We start from the raw sequence: 12292 nt of genomic DNA, 5'->3' as shown, positions 1-12292 counted from the left end.
CAGCTATTGCAAGAATATAACTCAAAAAAACAACAATTTTCATTGGCAATAAAAAATTCTATAACAGCTTCTCAATGTGAAAGATTAAAACATGTATTATTTTATATAGTAGCATAGACTAATATACTCAAGAGATATATTTATTAGTCCATGATAGTATAGACTAGAGTAGATAATTTTTGAAACAAAAAAAAATCGCAGTCGGATGAAACCCATTAGAAAAGGAGGGGAATATGATAAAAATGTAAGGAAAAATAAATTACGGTCAATCCGAGTTCGGGAAGTGGGAGGGGGGAGCTTTTAAGAGAAAAAAATGGTCTCTCTCGATTTCCGACAAAACTACAAGTCCTACGGAAAAAAGTTCAATGGCAAAGTTGTAGGTAATAAAAGGATCTACAACTTTTGCATTAACAATTTTTTCATATAACCTCAAAATTTAGGTGAAAAATTCAAAAAACCAAGTTTTTGGTTTTTTATTTTTATCTACTTCAAAATTTATTGTTTTTCTACGAAATTTGGTGAAAACTTACTTAATTATGTCCCAAATACACTGTAATTTATTTGATTGAAAATATTGATTTTTTCGCCTTATTTTGAATTAATACCAAAAAAACAACCTAATTTTCAATCGAAAAGTCACCCGTCAAAATATCAGCTTTTTTCAAAAACTTGGGAAGCCTTTTATTCATTGAAATCTCTACTTTCATATGGTGTAAAAAAAAATAAACACCACCATAGTAAATGTTCTCAGGAAATGCATACAAACAGTGTGAAAATTAGCTTTTACTAAATCAGGCACACTTCTCGAACTACCTGAAATGTTTTTATCGACATCATTTTGCTTTTGAATATGCTGTAAAATATTAAACTTAGAACAGATAATTATTTTTCTTTTGAAATATTACCGAAAAGCCGATACAAGAGAAGATATAGAGTTCGAGAAGTGTGTGAAAAAATGTGTCTGGAATTTTATAAATATTTTTTACGTACTCAGCGTATGCAAAACTATAACCTCCTTTGAGCTTAGTATACCAACAGTGGGACATCCCTGTATATTAAGAATATTTATACATGTTGGTCATCAGTCATAGTAGACTTACTATGACGGTTAACTCCTTGATTATTTTTATATACTTCAGCAACAGTACCAAAACTCTTGCTAAATGTTTATCATGCTTTAAAGGTAAACACAACAAAAAATGAGCTTGTAAAACCAATACTATAGCTTGTAATGTGTTAATATGTATTTATCACAAGAATTAAGTTTGTCTCCGCAACTTATTTGTCTCTTCACCCATGGGCTAGTATGAAAGTGCGCGCACGTAGCGACGCAACTCCCCATACAATTGATGGGAGAGACAAAATAGTTGCGGAGACAAAGTTGCTCGTGCGCGCCAGCGCTTAAAAAAAAGTGTCAAATATTCAAATATTAAATAATGGGCATTGGGCATTGGGCCTTAGCATTGGGCAAATGCAATGGCGGCAGGCGGATGTTTATGTTCATTTCGTTTCGTGAGTTTGTTCTTAGAAGTTTGTTCTTTGAACATAGCCAAAATTAATAAAAATGGTTGTTAAATATTTGTGCGTGGTTGCAAAAGTGAGTGGCATCCAGGATGTGATATTATATTTTATTCGTAAGTACAAAACACTACCCTTTACCGATTAGACACCTCAAAATAATGAAATTCAGGGAGCATGTTTCAAAAATTTAACCATAATGTCTATTTCATTAAATCTGTCATATTTCAAATCAATATTGAAAACAATTATTGTAAAGTTTTTTAATAAATTAATATTAATTGCTTCAGATCAATGTGGAACTGGAAAAAAATACACAGTAAACTAGGAACTCAAGAACAATGTTTACAGGCTGCTGAGGAGCGAGGAATGATTTCCAAGGATAAAAAATGTCGTATTCACAAAACCCCTATGTGTCTGGAAGCTAATGGTCAATTCGGAAGGTTTCGCTGCCGTAAAATTAGTAACTGCAGGTCAAAACCTGTTGCCCGTGCGCAAGGGACTTTTTTCGAAAATGTGCGCCTAAAAATCTCTCTTGTGCTGCATATTATGTATACCTATAGTCTTGGATTATCTTATGAACAGACCCAAATTCAACTAGCCACCGATAATGACCTGGTGCTCTCAGCAAAAACAATAGCAGATTGGTTTAATTACTGCTGAGAGACGATCGTTGTTTATGAATTAGAGCACCAAACCTCTTGAGAAAATCGGTGGACCAAACAAAGTTGTACAAATAGATGAATCTAAGTTTGGCATTGGAAAATATAATAGAGGCCGAAATATAGAAGTTCATTGGGTCATAGGAATGATAGAGGATGGTCAAGATGATTTAAGACTAGAAGTCCCGATAATGAGTGATTGGCTGATATATTGGCCACTTATAAAGAAACATGTTCAGGAAGGTTCAATAATACATATATATTGGAGAGCATATTCAAGCCTTTCTGAACATGGTTTCATTCACAAACGTGTGAACCACAGTGATCCTATTAATAAGTTTGTGGCACCTGATAGGATACACACACAACGCATAGAGAGCCATTGGAGAGAACATAATTGGTTAATTGAGTATTATTATAGAAGAAAGATAAAGCTGTCACAAAGACACTTTTGAAGAATTAAAGCTATATTATATGTGTATGGATGAATGCAAACACCAAGGCAATTCAAGTAAATAGATAATAATATAATAAAATTGTAGAAAAATGATGTCTGTATCATGAAAATATGTAAAAAAAATTAGGAGGTGTTATTGTAAAATCGTTTCTGAACCCAAAACTGTAGTTAATATTTTTTTGTCTGTTTGTCTGTATGTTTGTGCGCACTAATCTAAAAATAATTCCATTTTATTAAATGTGTAGGAATTAAAAGCAGCTTACGAGCGTGAAGCTGAACTCCTGGGTTCGAGTCTTGGCGATGGTGAAGTTACTATCAAAGAGATAGTCAGTGACACGCATCAGCTTGAAGAGCTAGCTTTGCTTGCTGAAACTATGGTAAGTCAAATCCTACTAATTTAATTTAATATTATAAATGCGAAAGTTTGTGTATGTTTGTTACTCTTTCACGCAAATACTACTGAACCGATTACAATGAAATTTATCACACATATAGATGGTAACTTGGATTAACACATAGGATAGGTTTTATCTCGGAAATCCCACGGGAACGGAACTAGCGGATTTTTCTTCGAATACGCAGGCGAAGCCTAGGGCGGAAAGCTGGTGGCAATATAATATGAAGCATTTTAACCCATATGAATATTTAAATAAATAGCAAAATGCCTAAATTAATATCTTACCGGTTTTAACAACATTTATTACTTTACTCATTTTAATTTTAACTTTTATAGGTTATTTTTTTAGGAATAACCTAACGGGAAATATTTTGTTATATTTATTTGTACTGTCTACAGGTACGTACCTATTTAAATTAACTCATAAAATACGTACTATTGTAAATTAAACCAATGTTTACTTATAAGAGAACGATGTACATAATTGACTTGAAGGACTACACTTATTTTTATACGGCTCGAAGGACCACGCACAAATTCCACAACGAAAAACAAAACATAGTTGTCAATTTAAACATCCAATTAACAATGAATATTCATAAATATATTAACACAATTATTTTACAGTAATGGATAAAGCGCTAACACTCTGCAATTAACTGATTAGTTTTAAGTGCTTGCTATTCTTGCATCTAGAGGTCAGATTTTTTGTTATTTAGTTCTCCCCATCAATACAATTTGTTTGGTTTGTAATTAAAATTAAATTATTATTAGAAGTTTACCAAGTAAAGTTTTAATTACCAATTAAATATGGATAAAAGAGAATCGTTAACTTAATCAATATTTGAATTATGTTTCTACATTAAAATGTCAATTGTCACCTGTGTTGATCATGTCAATACGCGTTATGAATTTGTTGATTACGATTTAAAAAAGAAGTGTTTGCCGAGCCTTATTCCATGTCGTAACGGTATTGCCATGACATGACTTTGATACTTTACTCTCAACGCGCCTAAGTTTCACTTCAATTGAGTTGTACTGAGGACAACAAAGGATTTCCGCAAATTTCTTTAAGTTATACATGCTTAAAAAAAAAGAGAAATTAATCTTCCAAAAAAACATTACAGATGCGCATCGAATGCTTCCAATACTTGGGCCAGAATTGCGGCGAAGGTGAAGCGGGTGGTACAGCGCGACTAGCTGCCAGTCTGCAGTCAGAATTTAGCGAGATTGGAGCCGCAACGTCTTGCTGTGAGATAATACACAACACACACACAAACATTCACATGCACCAAACACCAAACTTTCATACTTTCAAATTCATACATACACACACGCACACACACGTGAGTACAATAAAATTTCATACACACCACTCACAGTTTGAGTTTTACACACACATATACATACACAACGCATAGAGTGCTTCTGCTACCTGGAACCACCAAACTCCAATATACACAGACACACACAGTTTGCATATACCAAACTTTCATTAACACACATACACAAATCCAATCCACACACACACACACACATTAATAAACTCACAGATACAATTTATATTCACTCATAACAATACAATGGCATTTACACTCGCCCATACGTTATTGTGGAGCCAATTTAATAGGCAACATTTGACTTCTATCGATTTTATCTTCGTAGAGAGGTAACCTGCTAAAACATCGAATAAAGTGAATTAATCGATACGGACTTGAAACATATGGCAATTGTAAAATTCATCAGCAAATCCCTGTCCAAGTAATATATTATTTTCTTTCGTAAATTCAAGGAGCAAAATGAAACAAGTATCTACATAATTTAAAAAAATGCGTTTATTCAGGTGTACTTTATAGATATAATAATAATAAATAAAATTCTGTTTTATTATAAACACAACGCATTTATTAATTTCGAAACGTGTCGAGTGACGAGAAACGTCTCTTTTATTTAAAAAGTAAAAGGTTAATTGACACATCATTGTAGCGACGGCAGTTCTTTGAATCTGTAATTGTTTATTATGTTTGGAATGGTTATCGGTCATTATTATTATAAATATTTAATTGTTATTGAAAAAAGTTAAACAAATGTACAGTTCTAACAAAACGAAATAACATATTATTATTCTATGCCGTCGTTACTAGGTTACGTTGTTGAATTTTGTTGAACTGTCGTATGTTGCCTATTAAAATGACTACTATAACATTTACATTCGCTTTTCACACCCATGGGGATGGTTATGTCGGTAACTAAGTATCTTATTTATTCTTTTTGTTGATGTTGCCGTAATTATAAGTCTGTAGCCAAAAACATACTATTGTTTTTACTTAATTAAAATTTTACATGAAATTTTAATGAACGGTCTATGTAAACTGTATTAAACAATTATTACGTGTAGAATGAATACTTTTTATGTTATCCAACACAACACTCTCGCTCGTGTTACAGTACATAATGAACGGCATCAGCGAGAAGATGTCCGCCGCGGTAGTATGGCGCTGGCAATCAGAGCGCGGGGCCACAGCAAACAGCGTGTGGTGCGCAGCTCGCGGGTGGTGCTGATGCGAGACTCGCAGCGCTGAGACGCTGTCTCGCAGCACTGCGACGCTGTCTCGCAGCACTGCGACCCCCGCACGACGGGCTCCACGCTGCCCAGGCGTACTTGGACCTGCTGGCGTGCACACCCGAGGTGAGGCTCTATGGAGCTATATGGGAGTGTAAAAATGGTGACCAAAATGTGTTAACTGCACCTACTTGCGTGGTTATGTGAGTTTATGCTAGAATTATACGTCACTGTTGCGACGGCCTGCACGCTGCGCATGCGTACGCGTTGCTGGCACGTGCGGCGGCACGCAATGCACGATTTTATGTTGCTAACACGTTCGGCGGCACGCAGGGTACGGTTTTATGTTGCTAACACGTTCGGCGGCACGCAAGGTACGATTTTATGTTGCTAACACGTTACTCGGCACGCAATGTACGATTTTATGTTGCTAACACGTTCGGCGGCACGCAGGGTACGGTTTTATGTTGCTAACACGTTCGGCGGCACGCAGGGTACGGTTTTATGTTGCTAACACGTTACTCGGCACGCAATGTACGATTTTATGTTGCTAACACGTTCGGCGGCACGCAGGGTACGGTTTTATGTTGCTAACACGTTCGGCGGCACGCAGGGTACGGTTTTATGTTGCTAACACGTTCGGCGGCACGCAAGGTACGATTTTATGTTGCTAACACGTTACTCGGCACGCAATGTACGATTTTATGTTGCTAACACGTTCGGCGGCACGCAGGGTACGATTTTATGTTGCTAACACGTTCGGCGGCACGCAAGGTACGATTTTATGTTGCTAACACGTTACTCGGCACGCAATGTACGATTTTATGTTGCTAACACGTTCGGCGGCACGCAGGGTACGGTTTTATGTTGCTAACACGTTCGGCGGCACGCAGGGTACGGTTTTATGTTGCTAACACGTTCGGCGGCACGCAAGGTACGATTTTATGTTGCTAACACGTTACTCGGCACGCAATGTACGATTTTATGTTGCTAACACGTTCGGCGGCACGCAGGGTACGATTTTATGTTGCTAACACGTTCGGCGGCACGCAAGGTACGATTTTATGTTGCTAACACGTTACTCGGCACGCAATGTACGATTTTATGTTGCTAACACGTTCGGCGGCACGCAGGGTACGATTTTATGTTGCTAACACGTTCGGCGGCACGCAAGGTACGATTTTATGTTGCTAACACGTTCGGCGGCACGCAAGGTACGATTTTATGTTGCTAACACGTAACGCGGCACGCAATGTACGATTTTATGTTGCTAACACGTTACGCGGCACGCACTGTACGATTTTATGTTGCTAACACATTCGGCGGCACGCAAGGTACGATTTTATGTTGCTAACACGTTACGCGGCACGCAAGGTACGATTTTATGTTGCTAACACGTTCGGCGGCACGCAAGGTACGATTTTATGTTGCTAACACGTTCGGCGGCACGCAAGGTACGATTTTATGTTGCTAACACGTTACGCGACACGCAATGTACGATTTTATGTTGCTAACACGTTCGGCGGCACGCAAGGTACGATTTTATGTTGCTAACACGTTACGCGGCACGCAATGTACGATTTTATGTTGCTAACACATTCGGCGGCACGCAAGGTACGATTTTATGTTGCTAACACGTTCGGCGGCACGCAATGCACGATTTTATGTTGCTAACACGTTCGGCGGCACGCAGGGTACGATTTTAAGTTGCTAACACGTTCGGCGGCACGCAAGGTACGATTTTATGTTGCTAACACGTTACGCGGCACGCAATGTACGATTTTATGTTGCTAACACATTCGGCGGCACGCAAGGTACGATTTTATGTTGCTAACACGTTCGGTGGCACGCAAGGTACGATTTAATGTTGCTAACACGTTCGGCGGCACGCAAGGTACGATTTTATGTTGCTAACACGTTCGGCGGCACGCAAGGTACGATTTTATGTTGCTAACACGTTACGCGGCACGCAATGTACGATTTTATGTTGCTAACACATTCGGCGGCACGCAAGGTACGATTTTATGTTGCTAACACGTTCGGCGGCACGCAAGGTACGATTTTATGTTGCTAAAACGTTCGGCGGCACGCAAGGTACGATTTTATGTTGCTAACACGTTGCGCGGCACGCAATGTACGATTTTATGTTGCTAACACGTTCGGCGGCACGCAAGGTACGATTTTATGTTGCTAACACGTTACGCGGCACGCAATGTACGATTTTATGTTGCTAACACGTTCGGTGGCACGCAAGGTACGATTTTATGTTGCTAACACGTTCGGCGGCACGCAAGGTACGATTTTATGTTGCTAACACGTTACGCGACACGCAATGTACGATTTTATGTTGCTAACACGTTACGCGGCACGCAAGGTACGATTTTATGTTGCTAACACGTTCGGCGGCACGCAAGGTACGATTTTATGTTGCTAACACGTTCGGCGGCACGCAAGGTACGATTTTATGTTGCTAACACGTTACGCGACACGCAATGTACGATTTTATGTTGCTAACACGTTCGGCGGCACGCAAGGTACGATTTTATGTTGCTAACACGTTACGCGGCACGCAATGTACGATTTTATGTTGCTTACACATTCGGCGGCACGCAAGGTAGGATTTTATGTTGCTTACACGTGACGCGGCACGCAAGGTACGATTTTATTTTGCTAACACGTTCGGCGGCGCGCAGGGTACGATTTTATGTTGCTAACACGTTCGGCGGCACGCAAGGTACGATTTTATGTTGCTAACACGTTACGCGGCACGCAATGTACGATTTTATGTTGCTAACACGTTCGGTGGCACGCAAGGTACGATTTAATGTTGCTTACACGTTACGCGGCACGCAATGCACGATTTTATGTTGCTAACACGTTCGGTGGCACGCAAGGTACGATTTTATGTTGCTAACACGTTACGTGGCACGCAATGTACGATTTTATGTTGCTAACACGTTCGACGGCACGCAAGGTACGATTTTATGTTGCTAACACGTTACGTGGCACGCAATGTACAATTTTATGTTGCTTACACGTTCGGCGGCACGCAAGGTACGATTTTATGTTGCTAACACGTTACGCGGCACGCAATGTACGATTTTATGTTGCTAACACGTTCGGTGGCACGCAAGGTACGATTTTATGTTGCTTACACGTTACGCGGCACGCAATGCACGATTTTATGTTGCTAACACGTTCGGTGGCACGCAAGGTACGATTTTATGTTGCTTACACGTTCGGCAGCACGCAAGGTACGATTTTATGTTGCTAACACGTTCGGCGGCACGCAAGGTACGATTTTATGTTGCTAACACGTTACGCGGCATGCAATGTACGATTTTATGTTGCTTACACGTTCGGCGGCACGCAAGGTACGATTTTATGTTGCTAACACGTTCGGTGGCACGCAAGGTACGATTTTATGTTGCTAACACGTTACGCGGCACGCAATGTACGATTTTATGTTGCTAACACATTCGGCGGCACGCAAGGTACGATTTTATATTGCTAACACGTTACGCGGCACGCAAGGTACGATTTTATGTTGCTAACACGTTCGGCGGCACGCAAGGTACGATTTTATGTTGCTAACACGTTACGCGGCACGCAAGGTACGATTTTATGTTGCTAACACGTTCGGCGGCACGCAAGGTACGATTTTATGTTGCTAACACGTTCGGCGGCACGCAAGGTACGATTTTATGTTGCTAACACATTCGGCGGCACGCAAGGTACGATTTTATGTTGCTTACACGTTACTCGGCACGCAATGTACGATTTTATGTTGCTAACACATTCGGCGGCACGCAAGGTACGATTTTATGTTGCTAACACGTTCGGCGGCACGCAAGGTACGATTTTATGTTGCTAACACGTTACGCGGCACGCAATGTACGATTTTATGTTGCTAACACATTCGGCGGCCCGCAAGGTACGATTTTATGTTGCTAACATGTTACGCGGCACGCAAGGTACGATTTTATGTTGCTAACACGTTTGGCGGCACGCAAGGTACGATTTAATGTTGCTAACACGTTCGGCGGCACGCAAGGTACGATTTTATGTTGCTAACACGTTACGCGGCGCGCAATGTACGATTTTATGTTGCTAACACATTCGGCGGCACGCAAGGTACGATTTTATGTTGCTAACACGTTCGGCGGCACGCAAGGTACGATTTTATGTTGCTAACACATTCGGCGGCACGCAAGGTACGATTTTATGTTGCTAACACGTTACGCGGCACGCAATGTACAATTTTATGTTGCTAACACATTCGGCGGCACGCAAGGTACGATTTTATGTTGCTAACACGTTCGGCGGCACGCAAGGTACGATTTAATGTTGCTAACACGTTCGGCGGCACGCAAGGTACGATTTTATGTTGCTAACACGTTACGCGGCACGCAATGTACGATTTTATGTTGCTAACACATTCGGCGGCACGCAAGGTACGATTTTATGTTGCTAACACGTTCGGCGGCACGCAAGGTACGATTTTATGTTGCTAAAACGTTCGGCGGCACGCAAGGTACGATTTTATGTTGCTAACACGTTACGCGGCACGCAATGTACGATTTTATGTTGCTAACACGTTCGGCGGCACGCAAGGTACGATTTTATGTTGCTAACACGTTACGCGGCACGCAATGTACGATTTTATGTTGCTAACACGTTCGGTGGCACGCAAGGTACGATTTTATGTTGCTAACACGTTCGGCGGCACGCAAGGTACGATTTTATGTTGCTAACACGTTACGCGACACGCAATGTACGATTTTATGTTGCTAACACGTTACGCGGCACGCAAGGTACGATTTTATGTTGCTAACACGTTCGGCGGCACGCAAGGTACGATTTTATGTTGCTAACACGTTCGGCGGCACGCAAGGTACGATTTTATGTTGCTAACACGTTACGCGACACGCAATGTACGATTTTATGTTGCTAACACGTTCGGCGGCACGCAAGGTACGATTTTATGTTGCTAACACGTTACGCGGCACGCAATGTACGATTTTATGTTGCTTACACATTCGGCGGCACGCAAGGTAGGATTTTATGTTGCTTACACGTTACGCGGCACGCAAGGTACGATTTTATTTTGCTAACACGTTCGGCGGCGCGCAGGGTACGATTTTATGTTGCTAACACGTTCGGCGGCACGCAAGGTACGATTTTATGTTGCTAACACGTTACGCGGCACGCAATGTACGATTTTATGTTGCTAACACGTTCGGTGGCACGCAAGGTACGATTTTATGTTGCTTACACGTTACGCGGCACGCAATGCACGATTTTATGTTGCTAACACGTTCGGTGGCACGCAAGGTACGATTTTATGTTGCTAACACGTTACGTGGCACGCAATGTACGATTTTATGTTGCTAACACGTTTGACGGCACGCAAGGTACGATTTTATGTTGCTAACACGTTACGTGGCACGCAATGTACAATTTTATGTTGCTTACACGTTCGGCGGCACGCAAGGTACGATTTTATGTTGCTAACACGTTACGCGGCACGCAATGTACGATTTTATGTTGCTAACACGTTCGGTGGCACGCAAGGTACGATTTTATGTTGCTTACACGTTACGCGGCACGCAATGCACGATTTTATGTTGCTAACACGTTCGGTGGCACGCAAGGTACGATTTTATGTTGCTTACACGTTCGGCGGCACGAAAGGTACGATTTTATGTTGCTAACACGTTCGGCGGCACGCAAGGTACGATTTTATGTTGCTAACACGTTACGCGGCATGCAATGTACGATTTTATGTTGCTTACACGTTCGGCGGCACGCAAGGTACGATTTTATGTTGCTAACACGTTCGGTGGCACGCAAGGTACGATTTTATGTTGCTAACACGTTACGCGGCACGCAATGTACGATTTTATGTTGCTAACACATTCGGCGGCACGCAAGGTACGATTTTATATTGCTAACACGTTACGCGGCACGCAAGGTACGATTTTATGTTGCTAACACGTTCGGCGGCACGCAAGGTACGATTTTATGTTGCTAACACGTTACGCGGCACGCAAGGTACGATTTTATGTTGCTAACACGTTCGGCGGCACGCAAGGTACGATTTTATGTTGCTAACACGTTCGGCGGCACGCAAGGTACGATTTTATGTTGCTAACACATTCGGCGGCACGCAAGGTACGATTTTATGTTGCTTACACGTTACTCGGCACGCAATGTACGATTTTATGTTGCTAACACATTCGGCGGCACGCAAGGTACGATTTTATGTTGCTAACACGTTCGGCGGCACGCAAGGTACGATTTTATGTTGCTAACACGTTACGCGGCACGCAATGTACGATTTTATGTTGCTAACACATTCGGCGGCACGCAAGGTACGATTTTATGTTGCTAACATGTTACGCGGCACGCAAGGTACGATTTTATGTTGCTAACACGTTTGGCGGCACGCAAGGTACGATTTAATGTTGCTAACACGTTCGGCGGCACGCAAGGTACGATTTTATGTTGCTAACACGTTACGCGGCGCGCAATGTACGATTTTATGTTGCTAACACATTCGGCGGCACGCAAGGTACGATTTTATGTTGCTAACACGTTCGGCGGCACGCAAGGTACGATTTTATGTTGCTAACACATTCGGCGGCACGCAAGGTACGATTTTATGTTGCTAACACGTTACGCGGCACGCAATG

At 41.4% G+C, this 12292-nt stretch overlaps 2 protein-coding genes and 1 pseudogene across 2 annotated transcripts in view; all 3 read left to right on the top strand.

Annotated features, from left to right (window-relative positions):
* The window catches only part of LOC149896025 (serine hydrolase-like protein), a 98460-nt gene that overhangs the window by 12370 nt on the left and 73798 nt on the right, over positions 1–12292 (top strand). The window lies entirely within an intron of this gene.
* LOC149896029 (uncharacterized) lies at positions 1649–2635 on the top strand (annotated as a pseudogene).
* Positions 2555–12292, top strand: part of LOC149896028 (uncharacterized) — a 50568-nt gene continuing 40830 nt past the window's right edge. Inside the window, exons 1-4 of the mRNA XM_090118344.1 lie at positions 2555–2691; positions 2883–3014; positions 4162–4285; positions 5483–5723. Of these exons, the coding sequence (XP_089974470.1) occupies positions 2665–2691; positions 2883–3014; positions 4162–4285; positions 5483–5616 (417 nt within the window). The 5' untranslated portion in view covers positions 2555–2664 and the 3' untranslated portion in view covers positions 5617–5723. The remainder of the gene's footprint in view (positions 2692–2882; positions 3015–4161; positions 4286–5482; positions 5724–12292) is intronic.

Source organism: Colias eurytheme, chromosome 29 (genome assembly GCF_061535395.1).
Source record: "Colias eurytheme isolate Ceu_HAF_F1 chromosome 29, ilColEury1 Martin Lab GWU primary, whole genome shotgun sequence".
NCBI lineage: Eukaryota > Metazoa > Arthropoda > Insecta > Lepidoptera > Pieridae > Colias > Colias eurytheme.
Note: the sequence above shows the minus strand (reverse complement) of the source record. Positions and strands in the feature narration are given on the sequence as shown.